Source organism: Rhodotorula paludigena, assembly GCF_050403205.1.
Source record: "Rhodotorula paludigena JCM10292 DNA, Rt_paludigena_JCM10292v1_ctg1, whole genome shotgun sequence".
In the NCBI taxonomy this organism is placed as follows: Eukaryota; Fungi; Basidiomycota; class Microbotryomycetes; order Sporidiobolales; family Sporidiobolaceae; genus Rhodotorula; species Rhodotorula paludigena.
Window position 1 is genome coordinate 214,061 of NW_027481457.1, and position 24,625 is coordinate 238,685.

General features: G+C 65.7%; 6 protein-coding genes across 6 annotated transcripts; 3 read left to right on the top strand and 3 right to left on the bottom strand.

Annotated features, from left to right (window-relative positions):
* Positions 1–407: 407 nt before the first annotated feature.
* JCM10292_001950 (E3 ubiquitin-protein ligase) lies at positions 408–1,862 on the top strand (the record flags this gene model as incomplete). Its single annotated transcript, XM_076645371.1, has 7 exons — positions 408–824; positions 882–1,102; positions 1,163–1,403; positions 1,462–1,495; positions 1,558–1,614; positions 1,673–1,713; positions 1,779–1,862. The coding sequence occupies 7 exons, from the start codon at positions 408–410 to the stop codon at positions 1,860–1,862; spliced, it is 1,095 nt and encodes a 364-aa protein (XP_076508898.1).
* Positions 1,863–2,582: 720 nt separating this feature from the next.
* On the top strand, positions 2,583–5,252 carry JCM10292_001951 (uncharacterized protein; the record flags this gene model as incomplete). The annotated part of the gene is made up of 4 exons (XM_076645372.1): positions 2,583–2,905; positions 3,004–3,109; positions 3,166–4,216; positions 4,273–5,252. The coding sequence occupies 4 exons, from the start codon at positions 2,583–2,585 to the stop codon at positions 5,250–5,252; spliced, it is 2,460 nt and encodes an 819-aa protein (XP_076508899.1).
* A 159-nt stretch (positions 5,253–5,411) lies between these two features.
* JCM10292_001952 (uncharacterized protein) lies at positions 5,412–13,659 on the bottom strand (the record flags this gene model as incomplete). Its single annotated transcript, XM_076645373.1, has 16 exons — positions 5,412–5,591; positions 5,645–5,736; positions 5,798–5,863; positions 5,919–5,987; positions 6,045–6,137; positions 6,196–6,307; positions 6,361–6,447; positions 6,502–6,605; positions 6,662–6,832; positions 6,885–7,069; positions 7,129–7,212; positions 7,273–8,413; positions 8,470–12,440; positions 12,497–12,530; positions 12,590–12,683; positions 12,748–13,659. The coding sequence occupies 16 exons, from the start codon at positions 13,657–13,659 to the stop codon at positions 5,412–5,414; spliced, it is 7,395 nt and encodes a 2,464-aa protein (XP_076508900.1).
* Positions 13,660–13,854: 195 nt separating this feature from the next.
* Positions 13,855–14,548, bottom strand: SPT4 (transcription elongation factor SPT4; the record flags this gene model as incomplete). The annotated part of the gene is made up of 5 exons (XM_076645374.1): positions 13,855–13,939; positions 14,011–14,041; positions 14,127–14,145; positions 14,214–14,303; positions 14,444–14,548. 5 exons carry the CDS (start codon positions 14,546–14,548, stop codon positions 13,855–13,857), a joined length of 330 nt encoding a protein of 109 aa, XP_076508901.1.
* A 217-nt stretch (positions 14,549–14,765) lies between these two features.
* On the top strand, positions 14,766–19,176 carry JCM10292_001954 (uncharacterized protein; the record flags this gene model as incomplete). Its single annotated transcript, XM_076645375.1, has 4 exons — positions 14,766–16,225; positions 16,314–16,367; positions 16,431–16,503; positions 16,561–19,176. 4 exons carry the CDS (start codon positions 14,766–14,768, stop codon positions 19,174–19,176), a joined length of 4,203 nt encoding a protein of 1,400 aa, XP_076508902.1.
* Positions 19,177–19,630: 454 nt separating this feature from the next.
* On the bottom strand, positions 19,631–24,117 carry JCM10292_001955 (uncharacterized protein; the record flags this gene model as incomplete). The annotated part of the gene is made up of 6 exons (XM_076645376.1): positions 19,631–22,944; positions 23,002–23,203; positions 23,263–23,358; positions 23,424–23,572; positions 23,629–23,733; positions 23,862–24,117. 6 exons carry the CDS (start codon positions 24,115–24,117, stop codon positions 19,631–19,633), a joined length of 4,122 nt encoding a protein of 1,373 aa, XP_076508903.1.
* Positions 24,118–24,625: the final 508 nt, after the last annotated feature.

Below are 24,625 nucleotides of genomic sequence, written 5' to 3' on the forward strand. Positions count from 1 at the left end.
AGCGTCGCACGCCGCAACGAGCACCGCCTCTTTCGTCGCCACGAACTCGCAAAACAGCGCCAGGCCTCCTGTCCATGTGCGCACTGAAAGCAATGTCATCTGGAATAGCTGCTCTGCTGAGCCCGAATATGGCCCATGGCCGCCACAGGTCAGATCCGCCTCTTGTCCGCCTCAAGTACCGGGCAGCAGAACTCGCCGAACACGGGTTCGAGCGCGCGTACATGCGCATTCCTGCTACCATGACAAGTCAGGCTAGCCCGAGCTGCAGTCACGTTTCGCTCCGGACCGCTCGCGGACAAGCTCCAACTGCTGCCCGCGCTCTTCATCAGTTTCTCAGCGTATCTCTCTCGCTGCTTTCGCTCTGCAACCTTTTTCTTGCCCTTTGACACTCTTCAAGAGCTGAGACTATGCCAGCTGTCTTGCGCCGCCTCCGCGTGGCGGCCGCAAAGGCCCGTCTGCGCCGACGCTCCGACGCCCCTTCCCCTCCTCCGCCCATACATACGCCCGAGCAGCTCCTCGTTGCAAAGCTCGACGCTGAAGAAGCAGCGGCACAGCTCGCCGACGCCGAAGTGGCACGGCGACTTACCGAAGAGCTGGCGCAGGAGGTGCACGAAGCGGAACGCGCAGACGAGCAACTTGCGCGTGACTTAGTCGCTGCCGAGCTCGCCGCGCAGGAGGCCGAGCACGCCGCAGACGACGACCTGCTGCGCCGGATCGAGCTCGAGGATGTCAACGCGCAGCTGCGGAGGAAGAACGGCGTGTTCGAGTGTGGATTGTGCTGCGAGGAATACTTCCGCGGCGAGCTCCTGGTCGCTTGTCCTGAAGTGCGCTGCACCGTTTCGCATTCATCGATCGTGCCGCTGACTGCTGCACGACCGCAGGGCCATCCTCTCTGCGGCGACTGCGCACAACGAGGCGCTCGCGCCGCCTTCGAATCGATGGACGCCTCGCTCCGCTGTCTCGCCGACCCCGACTGCCAAGCGTGCTACCTCGACGACGAGGCGCGCAGGTTCCTCGACGAGGCACAGTGGGTTTTGGTGGAGAAGCTGCGCAGGGAGCGGGATTTGGCGATACTGAACTCGGAAGGGCTCGTGCAGTGCCCGTGCGTCGCTGTCTTCCAAGTCCGTTCCTGTAGCCGCACTGACGCCCCTTCCATTGGCAGCTTCTGCCCGTACGCCGTGACCATCGACGCAGGCGAGGCCGCGACAACGCTCGACTGCCTCAATCCCGACTGTGCCCGCCGCACCTGCTTGAAGTGCAAGCATGTCGACCATGGCACCACGCCCTGCGCCCTCGCCAACCCGTCAGCAGTGCACCGCCTCGAAGAGCAGATGAGCGATGCGCTGATCCGCAAGTGTCCGAAATGCCTGAGGCCGTATCTCAAGCAGGACGGGTGCAATCGCGTGCGTGGTTCACTTGCTCAGGCTAGCACAGACGCTGATGGAGCTCGTGGCCGCGCAGATTATCTGCTCGACCTGCAAGACCATGAGTTGCTGTGCATGCAGTTCCCTCGGCTCTCCTCACGGCCCTAAGACGCTGACTTACCGCTGCGTCCAGACCTTTGCCAGAAGGTCATCAAGGGCTATGAGCACTTCAACGACGAACCTGGGCCATGTGCGTGCGGCTTTGCCCTGGCTCGCTGGCACATGCTGATGGCGGGTCGCAATCGCAGGCAGGGGCAAGTTGTGGAAGGACAAGCAGATTCTCGCGAATGTGCGTTTCACTCTGATCTCAAACTTCCGCCTACCTGCCAAGATTTGACGTATCACCGTGCACAGGTCGAGGCTGCTCGGACGAGGGGCATGGCGCTGCTGGAGACGGAGGAAGAGCGCGCGCATGCGCGGCTTCTCAAGGTTTCATGAGGCGCGCTCCCCGCTCCGCTCTGTACAGGAGGTGTCTACGTGGGCTTGGATTCATTGTGTTGTCAATCCTACTGTCCTCTAGGGGTTGGACGGTCTCCGAGTAGCACCTGGTGACTTGCGAAGGTCTCCTTCGTTTCCGAAATCTCGATCTATGCCAGACGTGTCCTTGCATTCATCTCGCACGTGCTCAGTAATAGCAGGGCTCATACGCATCCTTGCATACTGTGAGCAGAGTCGGGGGTGCTACTCGCGCACGCGGAGACGCTTCCGCGTCGTCCTGAACCGTCTCTGAGCCAGCGCATACCTTCTATGTTCAGAATCTGCGCAGGAGACGCTATACAGCAGTTCCTCGCAGCATCAGTGTCTACTTGAAGTCCACGGTCAGATACGAGTGAGGCGACCTGTCAAGAGCGTCGATCACGGACCTCCGGGTCGCCTCTTGCTGTTCCCGCTACACCGCTCTCTGGAGGCAGCAAAGGCTGCGCAGTGCCCATAGAGTGCAATCGCTGCAGGTGTCCCCGTTGTCCGGCCTGGTCTTGCCCTTTCCCGACTAGCTCGCCTCCTCATCAGCGCACGACCTCAGTCCCGCCGACGCAGCTCGCACGGCGTTCCGAGCTCGAGCGGCTGCAGAGCAGACGAGGTCTAGACTGCACAGCACTCCACGCGCCCCACCGACACCTCCCGGCCGTCCCGACTTTCCCATCCCGTTCCCACGTCCGCATGGCCCGCTCACGCCCCGCGTCGCCCTCGGGCTCATTCCGCTCTGAAGGCGCGCCAGGCAGTCCCGACCACTCTCCGACGCCCGCCTCGGCTCCGCCGCTCCCGCTCGTCTCGCTCACGCACGACGAGCTTGCCGCCGCCCCACAAGAGGTCCTCATCCCGCTAGTCGAGCGCCTACAGGACGAGCTCGCGCGCGTCAGCGAGCGCGTCGACGGGCTGGAACAGGAGCGTCGGGATGAGCGCACGGAGAGGAAGAGGGTCGAGCGCGAGCTCGAGGGCGCGAGGAATAGGGTCGACGAACTGCTCGCCGACCAGGGCAGGACGTGAGTTGCCGCTCTTTCCTGCACTCGGCCTGAGAAAATCGCGGTGGCTCGAGTGCTTTGTGTCTGGGACGTCGCTCACCTGTCCACCGCGCCTACAGGGAGGAAGAACTAGCCGGACGCATGGAGGTGCTCGAGAAGCTGCGCGGCACAGTCCGCGAGCTCGAGCGCGAAAAGCGCGAGGCTACCAAACGCTACCGCGAACAGGTGAGCGTAGCTGCTTGCTGAAGTGACGCCGCGCTGACTGCTTCTTCCTTGCTCAGTCCGAGACTTTCGAGTCGGAGCGTCAGACCTGGTACGACCAGGAGCAGCACTATAAGCTGCGCATCTCGAACCTGTCGTCCGGCAAGAAGCGCAATGGACGACCAGCAGCGCGCAAGTCTGCGCCGGCCGACTTTCGCATTGAGGAGGATAGGGCGGAAGCGGAAGGCGCCGACCGCGAGGACAACGAGCCCGACACGCCCCGCCCCGACCCGCTCCCGTCGCGCTCGTCGAGCGCATCTCCTGCTCCGTCTTCTGCTTCCGCCCGCTCAACGACCCCGTCGACTGCCGCGACGTCCGACTCGACCACTCCGCCGACACCTGCCGAGCTCTCCCTGCGGGCGCAGCTCGACTCCCTCACGACCGCGCACTCCTCGCTCAGCGCGACGCTGCACAAGCTGCAAGCCGAAATGGCCGACCTCAAGCGCGTCTACCAGGACGTGCAGGAGCAGAACGAGTCGTACGAGATCCTCCTCGGCGAAAAGACGCTCTCGGGCGAGATGCGCGGCACGGCCCTCTTCCGCCAGAGCTTCTCGTGGGGCGAGAGCGGCATCGACGGCCCCGAGGGAGATCACGCAAAGTGGAGCGGGGCGTTCGGGTTCGCAGGCGGACTGGACGCTGTCGGCGAGGAAGGCGAGCTCCCGCTCGGCGGCGAAGAAGAGGAGGACGACGATTCTACCGAGTCGGAGGGCGAGCAGGACGAGGGCGCCAAGGACAGCGAAGACATCGAGCGTGTCCTGCTCGAGTCGCGCGGGACCGGCAGCCCCAACTCGGGTGCCGTCGCGGCCGAGAAGGCCAACAAGCGCAAGCGCTCTCCTCGACTCCCCAAGACGTCGGCGGGCAGCGCTGGCGGCGGCGGACTTGACCTCGCGGCCGAGCTCGAGATGGCGCAGGAGCACGACGACCTCGACGAGGTCGAGATTGAGCGGCAGCGCGAGAAGGACGAGCGCAGGAAGAAACGTCGCGAGGAGAAAGCACGCAAGCGCGAGGAGCAGCGCAAGGCACACGCCGCGCAGATGAAGCGCGAGGGCAGCTTCCAGGGCATGGGCGAAGGTGCGCCTAGATTCCCCGTGCTCAATTCCCGCGTCCGCTAACACTCCTTCGTCCAGCCGAGCTTCAAGCCGAGATCCGCCAACTCCGCGACGCGAACAAGGCCCTCACGCTCTACGTCTCGAAGATCGTGGACCGAGTGTGCTCGCAGGAAGGGTTCGAGAAGGTGCTCGCCGTCGACTACCGCCAGACGCCTCGCGTCGGGCCGGACGCTTCGCCGCCTACCCCTGGCCCGCCTCCTGCCGACAAGAAGCCCCGTCCTGCCTCGATGGCCTTCTTCCGCGGTTCTCCCTCTCCTTCCCCTGCTCCGCCTACTCCCGCTCGCAAGGTCGAGCCGTCTACTCCCATGTCCGCCGCGTCCTACGTCACTGCGCCCGTTGCCTCACCCTCTCCTGCCGATCCATCGCGCTCGACGCCCTCTGGCCCGCGCAAGTCTGGCGGCTTCGGCTGGGACTCTGTCACTTCCGTCTTTGCGCGTGCGCGCTCGACCTCGGCGACCCCCTCTCCGACCTCTGCGCCGGGCATGAAGCCCCTCATGCTGTCCGAGACGGCGCGCAAGCTCGAGCTCGGCGAGGACCACGAGGACGAAGACGACCGGCGCGAGCGCGCGCGCATCCACGCCGAGATGATCCAGCTCGGGTTCGACCCGCCGCCGCCTTCGCGCCTCGCCGCTGCTGCGGGCGGATCAGCCTCGCCAAGCGCCCGCTCGCCGGGCGAAGGCGCGCTCAAGGACCAGGAGCGCGCGCGTGCGCTCGAGGCGCTCGAGAAGCAGAGCGAGGGATTGACAGAGCTGCCGCCGCGTCGCATGAGCCTCTTGCGGCGCGACAGCACGCGGACCAGCAGCGGCGCAGCGAGCCCTGTGCAGGCGCAGGACTTTGGACTCGGGATTCGAGAGGAAGAGGGCGGGCCGGAGGTCGGCGCCGAGGGAACGTCGTTGGAAGAGAAGGAGAAGCCTTCAGAGGACGACGATCAAGCCCCTTTCCACCGGAAGGCGCTGCGCCGTCTCTCGGCAGCGATCTCCAGCCCGCAGGTGACCTAGATGCTACACTGTTCTTACATCGGTTCTCGTCCGTTTCTCGTGCGCCGTAGTGTTGTCACACGTCTTGGTATCAATTTGCATTTGCGAAAGAAACGACAACACGGAGAGGAGGATCCGACTTTGACTGCTCTGGAGTACGGAGGGAACGAAAGTGCAAGTCTACATGGTCGCGAGTGATGCTGCAATGAACGAAGAAGTGTCGGACGGAGGGGGTGCAGGGTGCGATGAGGCCGGAACAGGAGGGTTCGCCTCGGTCCCGGACTCGAAGGGCGCATCCGGCTTTGCAGGAGGTTCGGGAACGGGAAGGAGCGACTTCGGATCAAGCCACGGCGTCGGGCACTGCAGATGACACATGAGTGTGCGTCCGACTTACGAGACGGAATGCGACGCACGAGGAGAAGGTATCCGTCGATAGCTTCGCGGAAGCGCTGCCGATACTGCTTGGGCGTGATGACGGTCGGACCGCCAGCCTTGGACGTACCGCCTGTGTGGAGTAGGTTCAGTCATAGTCATGGCCTGGACCTTGCGACAAGACGGTCACGCACCGAGGAAAGTGGTTTCCTTGACCCAGCTCTCAATGCGCTTATCCCAGGTGAAAGTGCGAATATAGTCTGCGCGGAAGGATGATCAGGACCCGCAACAGGACGCGACGTGCTCCGTACGTACCGACGATACCGACGACCAGCTCCGCCTTGACGGCGTCAACACCCACGACGAGCGAGTAGTCCATCACATCTGCGCTGTCGGGCCTGTCAGCTAGTGCAATCAGAGAACAGTCACGTCGGTGCGCACTCAGGTCGGAGAGGAATTGGCTGTCATTGTAGATCGCCTGCTTGATGAATTGCTTCGACTCCTCGCGCACGTAAAGGGGTTTCTTGAGCGAGACTGCAGCACGTTCCACGGGTCAGCTCGGGTTCGCGCCGTACCAAAATGCTGTACTCGCCTTCGAGCAGATTCTCGTCAAGAAGCACCGGGTTGTTCTCTTCGGCGCGGCGGTTGCGGGTCGAGCCTTTCAAGTCGAAGATCTGCCGAAGCTGGCGCCCGTAGAAGAGGTTCTGCGTGAAGCGACGTTGAGAAGCAGTCACACAGTCACGCGTTCCATACGTACCTCCATGACGAGGAAGTCGACGTTGCGATAGTGCTTGCCGAGGCTGATGCGGTAGATCCCGAAAACCTTGGCCAAGACAGTAGGTCTCTGCGGGGGACCGTGTCAGCATCGGGCGTAAAGGAGAAGCTTAAGTCTACTCACGCCCTGGAAGAGCGCATCGGCCATGTACTGAAAGTATGCTGGTGCGAAGCGGGCGAAGACTTCCATCTCCGGCCGTGAGAGCTGCTTGACGATGAAGCGGTCGTCTGCGAGGCCCAACATGCATGAACAATTGTCCGCTGGCGAGAAAAGTCACACGCACCGAGTGTCTTCATGAAGTCGACCTTCGACTTGCCTCCGACGGCATCCCACTTCATGCAGCGGGACAGGCTCTCGATGAATTGCTTATCGCAGCCACACTGCCTGCGGAGCGCCTCGAATTGCTCGACCCAGAAGACCGTGCAACGGGCCGAGATGTCGCCGAGTTCGACGTCTACATAAGGGATCGTCAGCCCTCCGCGCTCGATTGATCGAGCTGCACGTACCGCCGAGCTTGAATGACCGTTGCGTCGACGCGCGAAGAATGTCTTCGATCGTTTGCGAGATGTCGCTGTGATGCTGCGTAGCAAAGTGGACCTTCTCGTCGATGACTTCGTCCGCCACGCCGCTGAGACCGCGCCTGATCCGAGGAAGATTTGCGTTTTCGAAGGCCTGGAAGTATTTCCTCGAGCTACCTCACAGGCGGATGAGTAATACACACGCGGGAATGAGAGCAAGAACGGAATGCACCTGAGGGCATGAGCGATGATGGACGTCGGCTCGTCGTCCCGAAGCAGCACCGGGTTGTCGGCGTATACGTGCTCCGTTGCGAGTCTGCAAAAGGGGTCAATCAGCACTTCTGGCTGGACGATATCGGCACTTCCGGAAACGCACGTTGGGTAAGCGAGCGGGGAGAAGTCGCCGTTGCGGTAGTTCCACAAGGACGAGAAGGCATTGAATATGGATCGCCGTTCGGCTCCGCTCGACTCGCCCTCAGACATGCGCGGGAAGGTGAACGAGTCGGGCATGACTGGCGAGGCGGGAACGGAAGGAAAGTCTGAGTCGGACGGCTCGATGGCGCCGAGCTGCGTGTCGAGCGGGGCGAGGTGCCGCTCGTGCGGCGGGGCCTGTGACCCATTGTTCGAGCGAGCAAGTGCGTCTGCCATTGACGAGACGATGAGTGGCGCTGACGCGAGCTGCTGGTCCGATTCTGCCTTGTGTACAACAGTCGCCTTTCCTGGCGAGCTGCGAATGACAACGTTGCCATCGTCCTCGCGCTCGGGTGGTTCCTGCTCGTCGTCGAACTCGTCGTCTGCGCCGCCCGACTCGCCCGAGCTCGAGCTGCTGTCCACGCCGTCGTCGTCCGAGTCCTCGAGAATGGCGTCGCGGATGTTCTCGAAGATCTGAACCGTCGGCTGCGAGGTGATGATGGGCCGCGCGCGCTTGCGCATCGCCTGCCGCTTCTCGGCAGCTTCTGCGAGACCGTCCCAATGCCGTCGCATATTGGTGACGTGTCGGCCGGTGCCCGTCGAGACGACCCGGCGTGTGGCGACCTTGCTGGCGGAGCTCGCGGGCGGGCGAGCGACGCCCAGTCCGCGAGACACTTTCTGAGACGTGCCACCCACGTCGCTCGACTCGGAGGCTGCGCTAGTTTCGCGAGACTTTGCCTTGATGGTTGAGCGCGACGACGAAGCGGTCTTGAGCGGCGGACGGATAGCGGGGCCGTCCGCTCCGGGCCCGCCGGCGAGCAGACCGCGAGACCGCACAGCAGTGGGGCTGACGGGACGGCTGGAAGCACGAGAGCTGGGCGCACGAGAGCTAGCGCGGGACGAAGGACGGGTCGCCGTGGGCGAGACAGAGAGACCGTGGCCGGCGCTAAACGCGGTAGAGGTGGCCGGGCCGTCACCGAGAGGGCCTGCTGGCTGGTCCTCCGAGTGCGACTTGACGGGTTTGCGAGAGGGGATGCGGGACGGGCGAGGAGCGGCGGTCCAGGACGGCTTGTCGGCCAGGTGAGATACGCCGACATTGCGCGCGTCTGTCCGACTCTGGTTAGTGGCGAGCCGAACCAGAACGCGACAGGACAACACATACAGCTGCCGTCGTTGTCCGAAAGAACCGTGCCTGGACGAGGGCGTATCTTGCTCGTCAAAGGCGTCTTGTCCGTCTGCGAACGGCGCAAACCGGGTCTCGCAGGTGAATCGTTTGGCTGCTTGGGCTTGTAGGTTCCGTGACGCGACAATGATGGTGCAGAGCCGTTTGCGTTGAACGCGCTGACGAGGCTGGCGACCTGCCCGGCCTTGCGCCGTTGCCAGATGGGCGGCTCACGCTCGCTCTCGGCTGCGCTCGTCTCGTCGGCGGGAGCTTGAAGCTGACCACGCCGTTTGATGAACGGCGATGTCGTCCGCGGCACAACTGTCGTCGGCTCTCCATCTGCACAAACAGTCGAGTCGCTATCGAGGTCGCTGTCGAACGAGGAGCGCTGCGACGATATCGTCGCCGACCGGGAAAGCGGCGGAGGGCGGACAGCAGACGGGGCGCCGGGAACGACGGTCGAAGTCGAAGCGGCGAGCAGATCGAGCGCTTGGTCGTCCTGCGGCTCGATCTGGATTTCGGCGTCTCGCACGACCTGCGCCTCGTCTTCAGCGACAGTCGGCAGACCGTCGGTATTTCTCTGTCCTTCGACTGGGTGCTGCACACCGTCTTCTCCGTGCTCGTCTTCTTCGAGCGCAGGTGGGAGCATGCCCGAGGCGCTGCGCGAGCTCGTCGGCGAGAGAGCGATGCCGGCGTCGGGGAAGATGCGCTTGAGCTGCGATGCCGATGCTCGGCGCATGTCTGGGAGGTCGGCGGGCATGACACGCTTGACGAAAGCGGCCCAGTCGGCATCGAACGCATGGCTCTTCTCTTGCAGAGCCCGACGCACGACGGTCATCTCGGTCCCGTTCGACTCGTGGGCGCGCTCATACGTCGCGCGCAGCAGGCGCGAGATCGCCTTGCGGTCGTGCTCGCAGCGAGTCGCAAAGTCTCCGAGGGCGGTCTTGCACTCCTCGACGCGGTCCACGGGGATGCAGTCGTACTTGAAAGCGGCGATTCTTGCCTGTACCGAGGCGAAGAAAGCTTCACTGCGGCGCAAGACCTGCTCGTACTCGGCATTGCGAAGCTCGAGCTGGCGGTCAGGCTTGACGCGGACGTTGCGCGGCGGCGGAACGATGTCGCGCAAGTCGATGCGGTCCATGCGGATGGCAACGCGGATCCCGCCGAAGTGCCAGTACCGCACGTGCTCGAGCTGGCCATCGTGCCCGCATGAGTCGTCGGCGCAGGCGATGCGGGCAGAGGGGTAAAACGACAGCTCGAGGAATTTGCCGAGACTGAGGCGTGTCGTCTCGATCGAGGCGCGCGATAGGCGACCCGCGCAGCGGCAGCCTGCATGCCGGCACTCGGCGCTCATGCCGATCGTTTCGTCCAGCACGTCGTTGTTCCAGCTCTGCCATTCGACGCGGAGCACGTGCGCGCCGTGCACAAAGATGCGCTGATGCTTGTGCAGCGGCTCGTGGCACGATGGCGAAGGGCACGGCTCGTTCGACCGGAGAGCCGAGTCGGCGTTCTTGAGGTACTGCCCAATGGTCGTGTCGCCCTCGCGATAGAACGAGATTGAGTGGACCTCCGGCGGACGGCAGAGGCGGACGGGCTCGCCGGCCCGGTTGACCTGGACGAGCGACTCGAGGACGAAGAGCTGCTGAAAGTCGCGCGGGTCGAAGCTGTCGACGTGGGCCTTGTGGTACGCCTCCCACGCCACGAGATGCTGGGCGTGCTCCTCCTCGGCTTCGACGAACTTGGTCTGCCGTGCAAGATCCTCTGGCTTTTGCAGGAAGTCTCGCTCGCGAGCCGGCAGAGGGAAGGCTGCCTCGGAAGTCACGCTGCCGAGGGGAGACGGAAGCGGGTCGACGCTGCCGAAAGAAGCCTCCGAGCCGAGCTCGTCGAGCGAGATCTGCGACGAGCCTGCCGAGATGGACGCCGCGCGCGACGCCGTCTCCTCGGCAAGGATGCGCTGCGTCTCCTCGAGTTCGCGCTGCTGGCGCAAGTCGCGAATGCGCAGATCTTCCTCGGCCATGCGGGCGAGCGGGTACGGCGGTGGGTAGTGGACGAGCGCTGAGCCGGACAAGGCGGTCGCCTGATACGGCTCGAGCGTGTGCGAGATGCGCTGCGACGTGGTGGCGTCGACGACGAGCGGGAGCTTCTCGGTCGCAATCGAGTCGTCGGCGCTGGCCTTCTCATTGCCGCCGCTCTGCGCCTCCACCGTGATGACCGGCGGCGGAATAGGCGAGAGGTGTACATCGGCCGTCGCAAGTGGCGGCGTTGGCAAGACCTCGATCCGCTGGTCGTGAAGGAGGTAACCTTCGAGTTTGGCGCTGTAGACGACGAGGACGAGCATGTTGACGATGCGCTTGACTTTCGTGAGGGTGTCCATCGCGCCGCCGCGCAAGAGGAGTGTGCAGCCGGTCTGCTTGTCGCCGCCCTCGAAGCGGAGGAACGTCTTGCGCTTGCCGGGGATGAGCGGGTGCACGAAGGTCTGCACGCGGAAGCGCGTGCACCGCCCGACCTTGTTGTCGAGGAGCGCGTTCGCCGACTCGATGATCTCGGCGCCGAAGGAGCGCGAGACGGCGACGAGCGCCTCGTGCTTGACGTTGCGCGCGACGGCCACATCACGCTCGAGCAAGTACTCGAGTGCGCGGCTCGAGACGTTGCGCTCGACGAGGACGATCTGCGGAAAGTGGTTCTGGATGCGGGCGACGACGTTCTGCAGATGCTCCTTTTCCTGGCGCAGGACTGTGTCGAGGTCGAGATACTTGCCGTCGGCGCGCTGAAAGTCGAGCGGGAACGAGACGAGCATGATCTTGGGGTTCGACAGCTGCCGCGGCATCTTCTTCTGCATCAGGTTCTTCGTGAAGACGACGCCGTTGACGAATTCGCTGTCGCGCGGACGCCCACCGGGGATGCGCTTGACGCGCACGTGCTCATGCACCTCGAAGTTGCCCACGTCCGTATCCTCGAGCGTCGAGAGGCGGTCTGCGACGTCGAACAACAGGCGCTCGAGCTCGGGCTCCCACGCCTCGGGCTGCGGGACGCCCTCGCGCTCGAGCGACTGGCGGATCATGCGGCGGATGTGCGCGAGCGCAGCGGGCGAGAGCGGGATGTCGGGCGCTTCGACTGCGCGGAACGCGTCTTCGTGGTACACGTCCGGGTTAATCCCGTTCGGGTCGAACGGCTCGAGGGTCGGGACGAGCAGGCCCGAGACGCGCGAGTTGGCGCGGTCGAGCTTGCGCGGGAACGGCGAGCCGCCGGCGTCCAGCCTCGCTGCCGAAGCAGGGCGCGACCCTTGCTGCTGCGCCTCCGACGCGCCGACATGCTCCTGATTACCGTCAAAGTCGAGGCCGAGCCCCTGCACGACGACACCGGACGCGTTCTTGCCGTGCCGCTCGTCTTCATCCCCTTCGTCGGCCGTCTCGTGCTCTTCGTCGCCCAGCTCGCGCCGGAACGGCGCCGCTGCCGAGAGTGCGGGACTCTGGAGCCCTGCCACAGCCGACGCCGACTCGGACGCCACATCTCCATCGCCGCCACTCGCGCCGCCCAGGCCAGGCGAAGTCGCGCTGGCAGCGCTCGCCGACTTGGCCGCCGCCTGCGCCGCCTCGAGCTGCTGCTTGTGCATGATCGAGCTCTTGGGACTGTGCGGCCTGCTAGGCAGCTCGGGCGGGTCGCGCTCGCCTTCCTCAAAGATGGGCGACTGCGGGCGGCTCGACGCGCGCGAGAGGCGGTCGTCGTCGATGTCGGGGAGCGACGCCGAGGTCGACAGGCGCGAGTGCCGCTGGTAGAGACTTGTCGGACGGATGAAGCGCGACTGGGAGGGCGTTGAAGGCACGTCATGACCTGCGGGGCGGTACCGGTGGAGCGAGGCAGAGTCGTCGAGCGAAGTTCGCGACGACTCGTGCTTGAGCGCGGTCGGAAAGCAGCCGTCGCATACACGGACGCGCTCGAGCTGGCCGAAGCGAGGGAGAATGTTGGACGCGCTGTGAGAAGCAGTGTCAGCAGGAGCCGACAGCGCGAGAGGCAGAAGAGCGCCAACCAGTTGATGCAGAAAATCTGCCCACAGACTCGGCCTGTGATGTCTAAACGAGTCAGTGTGTGCCGACCTAGACAGAAGAGAGGCGGCGCTTACAATGGTGCTTGCGCCGGAATGTGGTGAAGACGGCCTGGCACTGATAGCAGTCCTTGGCCGATTCGTCCTTGATCCAGTAGGTCTTCGACAGGCCCTGCAAGAGACGCGAATGCGTAAGTCCACATGCGCAAAGCCGGAACAAAAGCGAGCGGAGGCACCTCGCCGCGCAGCCTTCGCATCATCTCATACGCCGTCGGCGTCGCCTTGTGCCCCGTCCCAACAGACCACACCGACCGGGCATCGTCGTCGGCCGCCGAAGACTGGACTCTGGGGCGCGAGAAGCCCGAGAAAGACGCGAGCTTCGTGATTGACAGCCGGCGTCTCCTCGGTTCCGCGCCGGCATCCGAGCTTCCCGTCGGCCACGGCGTCGCCCCGGGGAAGCCCTCGCTGAGCGTCGGCGAGTCGTGCGGCGGCGCAATCGCGTCCCCGGCGAGCGGGAAGCGGTAGTCGCTCCCTGCCGCGGCGCCGACGGACGAAGAGAGGATCCCGCTCGTCTCTGCGTTCTGCAGGCTGACGCGGACGGACGGCGGCGCGCCCGAGAGCCGCAGGGGCCGCACAAAGCGCTGGCCGTTCGGAAGCGTCGGGTGGCCCGCTTGCTGCGCGTGCTCGTTGCCTGCTTCGCCGTCGCCGGGCCTCGACGAGTGCGCCCCACCTCGCCGTCGTCCTGCGCCGCCCGGGCTGCCCGTCCCGTCGCGGCTCGCGTCTGCGCCCGTGCGGCTCGACGAGGGGTCGCGCGACCGCCCGCGCCGCGCAGAGCTGCCCGGCGGGAGGGCCGAGAGCGCGCCTGCACCGCCGCCGCCGAGGGCGCTCTCGAGCGCTTGTTTGGCCGACGAGAAGCGCGCGTCGGACAGCGGGGACGGGTCGCGCGGGCCTGCTGAGCTTGTGGGTGGTGCAGCCGAGGGTCCTGCCCCCGCCTGCGCGCCCGAGGACGACGCCGCCCCGCCGACGAGGAAGCGGCGCAAGCGAGCGAGCGGGCCAGTCTCGGCTTCGGCGGGCTCGTGGGGCGACTCGGACGGCGGGACAAAGGGGAACGACTCGTACGTGTCGGTGCCGTGCAGCGACGCGCTCATCGCGCCATGCAGAGCGGAGAGAGCAAGTCGGGAGGCGAGAGAGAGGTGGAGCACCAACTCTCGGGTGACCCGGTAACAGTTCGACAAGACTAGGAGAGCGTGGAATGCAGTGCTGGCAAGGGTACAAGTACAACAGACACTTCCTGCAGGTGAACGGAAGCGCAGAATCCCTCGCCGACCGCCTCGTGCCCTGCTTCACTCGTCGTTCTCGCGCGACACGACCGTCACCCCGCGCGCTTCCAGGTCCTCGGCGACCTCGTCTGGAAGAGAGCCCGTGACGCTGCAGGAGAGACGGAGCCGAGTCAGCGAGGCAAGTCACAAGGAGGTTTGGGAGAGAGCGGGCGAACTCACCGCACAGCGTACACGCCGGGCGAGTGCTTGTCTGCGCAGGGATTCCAACACGATACAGTCAGCGTCGGCGCTCAATCGCCCGCCTGACGGCAAAGGCCAGGTTTCGCTCGGCGCACCATTGCGCTGCCATTTCGCCTGCGAAAGCAAAGCCAATGAGCTCGATTATCGAGTGAGGAGTCCCCGAGAAGGGCAAGGAGACGCACGACCCAGCTCTCGTCCGGGTTGATCATGGCGATGAGGCCGTCGAACTGCGCGGTGGTGCACATCATGACCCGGTCCTGGTCGCCCTTCATCTGCTCGAGGGAGTGCGCCGGTTCGCGAGCGGGTCAGTGGGACGTCTGTGCAGGGGCCGAAACTAAAGGCGCGGCCGTTCGTGCGGTGTGTCGCGCGTAGAGGGGAGCGACTGATGAGGGCGGGGGCGGAGGCGACGCACCTCGAGCTTGTCCTCGCAGTTTGGGCAGCCCTGCTTGCGGAACTCGCTCGGGCTGGCGACGAACGAGCACAGGAGGCACGCCCTCAGCTTCTTCGAGCTCGACATTGCGTGCGGGCACGACGCAACCTCGTCTCCGCCGCGCACCGCCGCAGCCAAACAAGGCGGCGCGCCCTCGCCCCGCAGCGCCCCGCTCCTTGTCCGCCAGAGCGGCAGCTGAGCCCGTGCAGAGCAGCCAGCCAGGCAGTGGGATCGCGTCCCTGCCCCGCCTCGCTCTCCCGCTGTGCTCGCGCTCTCGCCTCTCCCCCGCTCCCTCTCCTCGCTCATGGCGCGCTCCACTTCCGCGAGCGCGTCCCCGCCGCGCCGGAGAGCCACCCGCTCCGCCTCGGCCCAGCCCCAGCCTGGGACCCTCGCAGTCGAGCCGCAGCCCGGCTCCGCCGACAAGGGGACGCGCTCGCGGACGACGACCCCCGCACCTCTTCCGACGAGGGAGCTGCGGCGCGGGAGGAGCAGGGGCCCGAGCGTACCGCCTCTCGACGGGGCTGTGGACGACGCACAGGGCAGTGCAGGCGCGAGAGGCGCAAGGAACGGCCGGACACCGGCACCACCAGGCGCGGAAGGGGGAAAGGGCAAGGGCAAGGCGACGGACGCGGGTCACGCACCCGCAGACGACCCGGGGGACGACGCAGACGTCGAGCAGAACGGCGAGGGGCCCGACGAGCCTCTCGTCAAGCTCGAGCCGGGCGACGATGTTGCCCAGATGGACATCGACCGCGTCGACCCGGCAGAGCCGGACCGACCAGGACCTGCACGAGCGCCCACAGCTGCAGCAGCAGGGACGGTCGCTGCGCCAGAGCTGAGCGACATCGCCGAGGCCGACTCGACAGACGGCGAGGCGGCCGTGCCGCACGCGAAACGCTCGGCGGGCGCACTTCCTCCCTCTGGCCTCTCTAAACCGCCGTCCCCGGACCCTCCGACAGCCACTGAGGCAGCACCTTCTACGACGACTCCCGCAAATCCGTCTCCCAGCGCCACTTTCCCTATCGACCCTCCCGCAACCTCTGCTCCTCCCGCCGATGCACCATCAGAAACCCCCGCATCCGTTGACGAAGTCGTAAAGCCGACTCAAAACGGCACTGACGAGTCCGTGGAGGCAAAGAACGACGCACCTGCCGCGCCCACCGAATCTGCGGCTGCCGTCGCAGCGGTCGACGGCGAGCAGGACGAGCCGCTCGATGCTGCAGGGGGCGAAGACGTGCCCATAGCCGCTTCGGACGCTCCAGGCGAGGTGTCGAAGCCTGTCGAAAGTACCGCTGCGGAAGGAACGGCGGGGCAGGACGAAGGCGAGCAGCGCGGCGAGGAGGAGGAGCCAGCAGAGAGTGGGGCGGTGCCTGCCGTCGGGCCCGGCCCGGACGCTGCGTTCGCGGTCGGGAAGAAGGACGACACAGTCTCTACTGCCGTCGAAGCGTCCGCCTCTACGTCTTCTGCTACGCCGTCCAGCTCTATCACCGCTCCCGCCCCGCCCGAAACCGACTCGACCTCCCGCCCCGATACCGCCCCCACTCCCGCGACCGCCGCCGCGCAAGCCGATGTTGCCGCTCCAGCGTCTGACAGCCCAAGCGCCGCCGCCGTAGTCGGGCCACCGGCGAAGCGCACGCCGCCGATCCCGCCGGGCGGGATGGCGATGCCGCCCGCGCTGCAGACGATGACGCCGCGCGACGTGCGGCGGCGCTTCAACGTGCACAAGATCACGTGCGTGCAGGCGCTCAACATCGAGTTGATCAAGTGCGTCTGCTGCCCATGATTTTGTGGAGACGCGTTTGGGAAGGTCGAGCGATTGGAGGCTGATGCGCTCGTTTGGCTGTCGTCGCAGGGCGGCGAACGAGTTCCTCGCCGACAAGCCTGTCAACCAGTCTGAATACCAGCCGTGAGTCCCGGTTTGAATTGCGAGCCGTTCCCGGACCTCACGTCTAACGCCTCTTCCGCACAGGCTCATGCAGCGCCTTCAATCGAACGTCACGTTCCTCATGGCGATGGCCGACATTGCGCAAAAGAAGGACAGCGTGCGTTGATCTCGCAGCGCATTCGAGCATCCGACTGATGTCTCGCGCGTTCTGCAGAAGCACGCACTTCCCGTGCCCCCCATCCTCGACCCGCCGACGACCCCCATCTGCGGCCCGCGCTTTGCCAGCGTCTACAAGCAGCTCAAGGGCTACTTTCAAGCCGCTGACCGGTACGAGCAGCAGTACAAGCGCGGCCTGACGCTCGTTCCGACTACTGCTGCTCCCGCCCGCCCGGTCGCCGCTGCTGCACCCGTCGCCGCGTCCGCTAATGGCGGCGCGACTGCCGCACCGACGGCTGTGCCGCTCGCTGCAGAGGCCGAAACGACCGCGAAGCGCGCGAGGGAGGAAGACAGCGGTACGCCCGAGGCGAAGCGGCGCCAGGTCGAGCTGGAGACTGTCCCAGAGGAAGAGGTCGTGCCAGCGAGCGCGCCGCAGCCCGGCGCACTCGGACCTCCTGCATCTGTGCTGAGCGGCGGCGGCGTCGGGGCGGGATCGTCGGATCAGGCCAGTCGCTTCAACGCGGCGCCCGTTCTCGACATGACCCGATCTTCGCCTGCTGCTCCTGCTTCGCACGGCTCGCCGCCGGTCGCGCCGTCTCCCGCTATGGCCTCCGCGACTATCCCTCCTCCTGTCACGGCCCCTTCCCCCGCCATGTCCCGCCGCTCCGCAACGCCCTCTCAGCCGTTCGCCGTTCCGCCGCAGGCCCCGCCGCCGCGCCCTCCTTCCGCACAGCCGGGACAGATGTACGGCTCGGCGATTCCGTCGCACCTGCAGGCGTCCTATCAGCAGCAGCAGCAGCAGCAGCAGCAGCAGATGCAGCAGCAGATGCAGCCACCTTCCTCGCCCGCCAATCTGCCTGCCGGGCTTTCGCCGCAGCAAATCGCACTGATGCGCCAGCAGCAGCAGCAGCATCAGCAGGGCATGATGCTCCCGCCGGATCGTCCTGCGTCGGCCGCGTCCTCGGTCGGGCGGAATCCTGCGTCGAGCCAGCCGCCGATGGCATCGTCTTCGGCAGCCGGCTTCGGCGTCGAGCAGCAGCAGCAGCCGTTCCAGCACGTCCCGCCACTGGCCCAGCAGCAGCAAGCGCCGTCTCCTGCCGCTGCACAGCCCGCGCCCTCGCAAGACGGGCGCTCCCTCACGGAGCAGTACAGCTCGGTGCAGGCCATCATCTCGGCGCCGACGTTCCGCCAGCTGCCTGCGCCGCTGCAGCAGCAGCTGCAGGCCCAAGCGCAGGGGCTGCTGTACCAGCTTCAGGCGCAGGCGGCGATGAATGCCTCGCGCACGAACAACGCCAGCGCGCAGGCGCAGGCGCAGCAGCAACAGCAGCAGCAGGCGCGGATGATGAGCCCGGCGCCGGGCGCGATGGGCCAGGCGCACGAGCAGCAGCAGGTCGCGGGCAGCCCGCGTGCGCGCGTCCCGTCGTACTCGCAGAGCCCGCAGGTGCAGCACGCGCAGATCCGGCAGGGCAGCGCTGGGCCCGGCGCGCCCGGCCTGCAATACGCAGGCAGCTACGCCGGCAGCCATGCGGGGAGCCCGCCCGCGATGGGCCTGCAGCAGCCGCAGCAGCAACAACAGATGCAGCGTCCGCCGTCGGCGCTCGGGCAGGAGAGCGCGTCCGGCGCGTATCTGCGCGAGCAGCTCGCGGCGCAGAATGCGATGCGGTCGGCGACCCCTGCGCAGTACGCACCCTCGCCTCAACAGCAGCAGCAGCAGGTCTACGCGCAGCAAGGCTACCCTCCGCAGGCTCGTCCGCCGAGCACGCCGGTCGGTTTCCAGCAGATGGGAGGACATCAGCGCGTTGCTTCTGGCGGACAGGCGCAGTATTACGGGCAGCAGGCCGCGGGCTCGCCTGCCGCCTTCCCGCCGCCGCAGGCCCAATCATCGCCCGCGACGTACCCTCCGACGGCGCCTTCTCCGGCAGCATACCCAACCTACCCGAACGCTGCAACGCCGCAGAATCGCGTCTTCTCGCACGGCTCGCCTGCTGCGGCGCCGTCCCCGGCCGCATCGGTGCACGCTGGAACGCCAGTGCCGCCGCATCGACTGCCGCCCCAGCAACAGCAGATGCAGTTGCAGCAGCCGTACCTCGGCATGCAAAGCCATGCGCAGCAGCAGCTTGTGCGTTTGAGTGCCTTGTTCCCCTGCAGTTCCTGGTCTGACCACGCTGTGCTCTATCCGCAGCAGCAGTACCAGCAGCAGCAGCAGCAACAATATGCGGCGCAGTACTCGAGCCCCGCTCCTCCGCCCGCACAGCAGCAGTACGCTGCCGCTCAGCCGGTCGCAGCGCAGCCTCCTTCCCAGGCAATGCCGCCCCCACCCGCGCCTGTCTCGCAACCTCCCCCTCAACCGCCCCAGCCCGCCGTCTCCGCCCCGCCCGTGTCGTCCGCCTCTTCCGCGCATTCCAACTCGTTCAGCACGGGGTCGTCGGCTTTCCTCACCGGCAGCATGCCAAGCACGACCCTCGCTGGCGCCGCAGCCTCGCCAAGCGCGTTCGCCACCGGATCGTGGGACTCCATCAACATGGGCACGCCGTCGCTCGGCGTGTCGCTGCCCGGTACAGACCCCTGGGGCAACGACTTTGGCTCGTCGACCGCGACGAGCGGTGGGAACGCGGCGTCGAACTCGCTCTCGACTGCCGCGGACGACGACTGGGACCAGTTCCTTAATCTCTAGACCAGCCCTTCTCCTACCATCGTGTTTAATCAAGCGCACAAAACTCGTCAAGATATCCCTCACCTAGCTAGCAAAGTACAGCTTCACCCGTTGACTTCTCGTAGTTCCCCTCCTTTCGCATTTTCGATCCCGTCGTCGCCGCTCGTTTCTAGTCGTCCCTTTCCCATTCTTGGACCCACCAACACTCTGTCGATGTTGTCTCGCCGTGCCTAATCTCAGACTTTTCGCACCCATTCGACCCGAAGGGAGACTTCGCAGGTGACGAGAGGCGAGAGCCAGAGCTAGCTACAGGTACTGAGACGAGACGGCAACATGTACGAGGGGAGAGGTGACTACCTACAACCATGTGGCGAAGGACAGATCGAAATGAGTGAAGAAGAGCGCGCGTTGCGCTTTTTGAGCTTATCGGGAATCGAGAAGAGGAGAGAATGAGAATCGGAACAAAGAGGAGAACCTAGTCCAGCTTGAGAGTTTCGTCCTCCCCGTCGGGCGAGTCGTGCCAAACCTTCCAGCCGGAGCTTGGCGAACGCGGAGACACGAAGCCCGCCGACGCCGGCGTCAGCGGGCTCATGAGCTCGTGCTCCTTCTCGAGACCCGCGGCGTACTGTGCGCTCGCAGCGCGCGGAGAGGCGGAAGATGTTGAGATGGGCGAAAAGACGGAAGTGAGAGGCGTGAAAGGCGCGCTTGATGCGTCGGACGCGGAAGTCGGCGTCGAATCGACCGAAGCGCTCACCGCCTCGGCGCCAACGACGACATACTGTTCTTGCTCGCCAGACGATCCCGTCCCGGACTGTGAGTCCGATGAGCGCTCGAAGCTGCGCTCGGGAAACTCGAAGGAGCTGCCGCCGAGCGAACCGGCGAAGGTGCCGACCAGATCGTCCAGCTCGCGCACGACGAGCTCCTGCGGCGTGTCGAGCGGCGTGGTAGACCGCTTGTAGGTCGAGGCGCGCCAGCTCGAGCGAGCCGACGGCGAGAGGTGAAGGGACGTAGGTGGAATGTCAAGGAGGCGCTGGTTGACGAGTGATGCCGGGAGCGACTGCAACGGATCGGTCTGCTGCTCGTCGCCGCTGCCGCTGCGGCGGTGGAAGATAGACGAGGCGAAGGGCGAGACGTCCGAGATGGGCGGGAGCTGCACCGCCGACCAGCGGAGCGAGCCCGACATGAGCGGCATGGAGGCGCTGCGCCCGTGCGACAATACATGGGCCGCATCGTGATCAGTCGACGACCGGCTGGTAGGGTGAGCGGATGATCCAAAGCTGGCTGAGCGCGAGCGCGTCAGTCCGTTCGAGGAGGGAACGGTCGAGGCGCGATGAGGTACGAGCGGCGAAGGCGACAGGCGGAGGTAGGGCGTCGAGGGGCGATTGGTGGCAAGGTGCTTCCACCAGGGCTTGCGCTGCGACGACCTGGGCGCCGGCAGCGACGAATCCGTCGCAGCCTCGGCCTTCTCAATCGCCTCGACTCCGTCGTCGCTCAGACTAGGCACGACTGCCGGCGTATTGCGCTGGCTGAATGGCGCGCCGAGGTCGCTTGTGCTCGTCAGGGCTCCGCGACATGCGAACGAGAGGTCCGACGACTCAGAGATGCGGGATGTCTCGAGCGGTGAGGGCGAGCGGCGGCGCAGCCTGCGGAGCGCAAACGAGGGACCCGAAAAGAGGGAGTTCGAGGACGTGCGGCGCGGCAAAAGCATGAAGCTTGGCGAGCGGCGCATGGCGGTCGAAATTGAGGAGTTTGAGGAGGAACCGAAGGCGTCATTGAGCGGCAGCGCCGAAGGTCGAGCGCGACCGACCCGACTGCTCGTCTGCGGCGAGCCAGTACGGGTGTCGGACAACACTGTACCGGGCGAGCGCATGGCGTCGAACGAAGCCGTCGCCTCACGCATCGCCAGCGGACTCGACTGGCTTGCACTGTCTGCGCCAAAAAGAAGCTTCGGCTCGACGGCGACCTCGTCCGTCGATTCGTCGTCAATCTCGAGCGCCTGGCGGAACTTCCGACCCGCGGAAGCTGACGGCGACATGCTCGTCGCGCGCTTGTCGGTACGGCGGCGCGGCGTCGAAGGGATCGGGATGAGCGGCGAAGACAGCTCGAGCGGGCTGCTGGGCGAGCTGAAGTCGAGCGGCGCCCGTACGAGAGACCCGATGGACGAGACGCTGGAAGCCGAGGGCGCCGAGTCCATGTGCTCGTAAAAGATCGAGCTGACCTCGGACGGCCGGCGCGAGAGCAGCCGACCAGCGAAGTCGGCATCGTAGTCGGTCGGCTGAGGCGTGACGACCCGCTCGACCTCACTCGTCACATACTCATCTTCAGCATGCGAGACGAGCGCAGACTCGCGCTCACCACTGCGAGTGCTCCCTTCGCGACTGCCGCTCTCCGGCTCCTGAATCGCCTCAAGCGCCCTGACGAGCCGGAGCGCCTGCTTCTGCCCGTCCTCAGCGCTCGGCTCGAGAGCCGCGGCCGGCGTGCTCGCAGGAGGGGGCGGCGCCGGACGCGCGAAAGGGTCGTCCTCGGCCTCGTTCGGCTCGACGTCCCACGACGGGCTCGTCAGCTCCCTCGTAGGAGTCGGTGTCGGCGTGAGGCTGTCGCGCAGGCTGATGCTACCTATGGCGCCTACGCTCGCGACGCTGCGGAGGAGACTGCCAACCGAGCCGCTGCGCCTGCGGTTCGGGCCAGCACCTGCGAGCGAGACTGACGACGTAGGCGAGATGCCGCCGCCATGAGATCGGGCATAGGGTGCAACAGGCGGACTGATCGGGTCAGGCGTCGCGGTGCGCTGGAGGGACGAGCGGCGGAGCTTGCGCGGCGGGGAAGACGTGGTCACGATAGGTGCGGGCGAGGCGAGCGGCGAGAAGTACGCCGACGAGAGCTCGTCGCTAAGGGACGGAGCGAGAGAGCGCGTCTGATCGGGCGAAGACGCAGCCGAGCCGATCGTCGTATCCTGCGTCGAGTCGCGCGGAAAGCGATACGGCGAGTCGGCGCCGGTGAATCGCGCGTCGGTAGTGAACGCCCCACTGAGCTTGTGCACGAGTCGCGGAAGAGCGCCGCTCAGGCTGTCGACGCTCCTAGCCGTCGTCGGGCTAGCGTCGACGGCGACTCCGCTCGACTGCATCGAGCTCGTCTGAACCGCGGGGCCATGCGGGCGAACGGGCGGTCCGCTCGTCAGGAGCGGCGGGAGCGACTGGTGCGCACGGTGTTGCGGCCGAGTCGCCGTCGCCGACAGAGGTGGAAGGGAAGGAGCAATCCTGTCGAGGCGAAGTCTGCCGGCCGGAACAGGTGAAGGTGACGGCGGGACGACGAGATCCTCGTTCCTCTCCGGGACATCGGCCGAATCGTTGCTGTCAGGCGTTGACGAAGCATAAGTCGCTGGCAGGGTCTGCGTGTGGTAGTACGTCTCGTCGATGTCGACGCCGCCCAAATCGCTCTGCACAGCAGGACGGCGGTTGTCCCCGAGCTCGAGGAAAGATGTCAGAGGCACTGGCTGATGCGGGAGCGCCCTTGAAGCGGACTTCATGCGCAGCTGCGACGGCGGCGAGGTCGAGATCGATCCGCCCTGCGGCGTCTCGGGCAGCGTAAGCAGCCCGCTCAGGCCAGTGCCGGGACGGCGAGACGACATGGCCGAAGGCGTCAGGTGCGCCCAGGACGAGAAGGTCGAATTGTGCGTCGAGGCGGGCGTGTGATGCGGGTGAAGCGGCGCCGTTGACGGCGAAGGCGTTGATGCGCGCGGCTCATCGACGACAAGCGACGAATGGCAACAACGAACGCTGAGTGGCAGAGCTGTCCACCAGCGTCAGCCAGCTCGCACTCTGTGAAGAGGGTCGCAAGGCAGCACACCCGCGAGTGCAGGCAGAGCGAGAGACCATCTGATCCAGCAGATGACCGCGAGGCCGACGGAGCCCGCGTCCGAGGAGCTCGTGCCGACGAGCAAGGGCGACGTGTAGCCACCCTGTAGGCGAACGTAGCTCGCCCAGACGGGAATGGCGATCGAGACAATGTCCGCAAGCACCGCGAGGATCTGCACGGAGACGAAGGGGGCCTGCGCAATGCCGCGAATCAGACGACTCGAGACCGTGGGACAATTCTGAGAGTACGCACCGACACATTCTCGAGGCGGCGGGTGCCAGCGTCCATGCGGCTGTCGTACCAGGCGCCGGCCGTATTGGTCGGGCCGTCAGCCAGTTCCGGATCACGCTGCGAGAGGGAATACCCAATCAGCAGATTGTGAGAGAGCGTTCCAGTACGACGAAAAAGCATACTCGGTGCGTCTCTGGCAAGGTGCGGCAGGCGGCGAGGAAGTAAAGGCCGGTGATTGTAGCGGAGAAGACGAGATGAAGGCTAGCGCGCGTTATGGCCAAGTTGCGCTGAGCCGCTTCAGAGACGAGGAGGACGACCTGGATGGAGGCGACTGCAGAGCGATCGCGTGAGTAGCGAATCAGGAACGGAGGGAAGCGATCCACGCACGTGCGAAGAGAAGAAGCGTGAGGAGGGCACCAAGCGTTGCCTCGATCCACCTCGGCGTCGCACGCGACACGGTCTTCATCAAATAGACCAATGCGAAGGCATCAACTACGGAAGAGGGAGAATCATGTCAGCTCCGCGCGCAACGGCTCGTGTTTGGCTGCAGCTAAGACATCGAGGCCATGCCGCACACGCGTCTCTCCACGCGCCGAGCGGAGGAAAATAGTATCACGCACGCAGGACAACACCCAGGCAGCCCATGACGCCTGCCACGACGCCGGCGACCCGGCCATTCTCGGCGCCCGCTCCGGCGAGCGCGACGAGCCCGCAGACCCCGTAGAGCGAGACACACAGTGTCGACGCGGAGAGGAGGGCGAACGCAAGAGGCTGTCTGCCGCGGTGCAGGCGCGGCGACTGGAGGACGAGGACGGGGAAGAGCGAAAGAAGGAGGGTGTGGGCAAGCCCGTGAAGAAGGAGCGAAGAGGCGGGCATTGCGCCGGCGCGGTTCTCGAGCACCCCGCCGGGTTCAGCAGGCTGGCGACGCGCTGAGAGCTAGCTTGATGAGCAGGCCGAGGGCGGGAGGTGGAGCAAGAGAGGGGACAGAAATGGGGTCCTCACGCCCAAGGTAAACAAAGCGGAGTCCGCAAGGGTCGATCGCAGAACCGGATCCCCGAGGCACAGCTCGTCAGTAAACAAGGCCCGTGCGACCGCAAGTTGAGGTGGACCAGGCGTGGGAGAACTGGCCAAGAGCAAAGACGTAATACATTGGCGGAATGAATGCTATGAGCACGCGTGCACCAGCTCGCCGAGAGCATCTCTGGGCACGCTGCGCTCTGACCTTCGTCGGGATGTCCGTCGGTGTCGTGTGCGAGAGAGAGGAGGCGAGTTGCAAGAGGAGAGAGCGGACACAGGCTCGAGCGGGAAAGTGAGAGCGCGTATCAAGCGCGTATACACTGTGCTGCACTACTCTCAGGGCCGGCGCGACTGCCCTTTGGTGCTG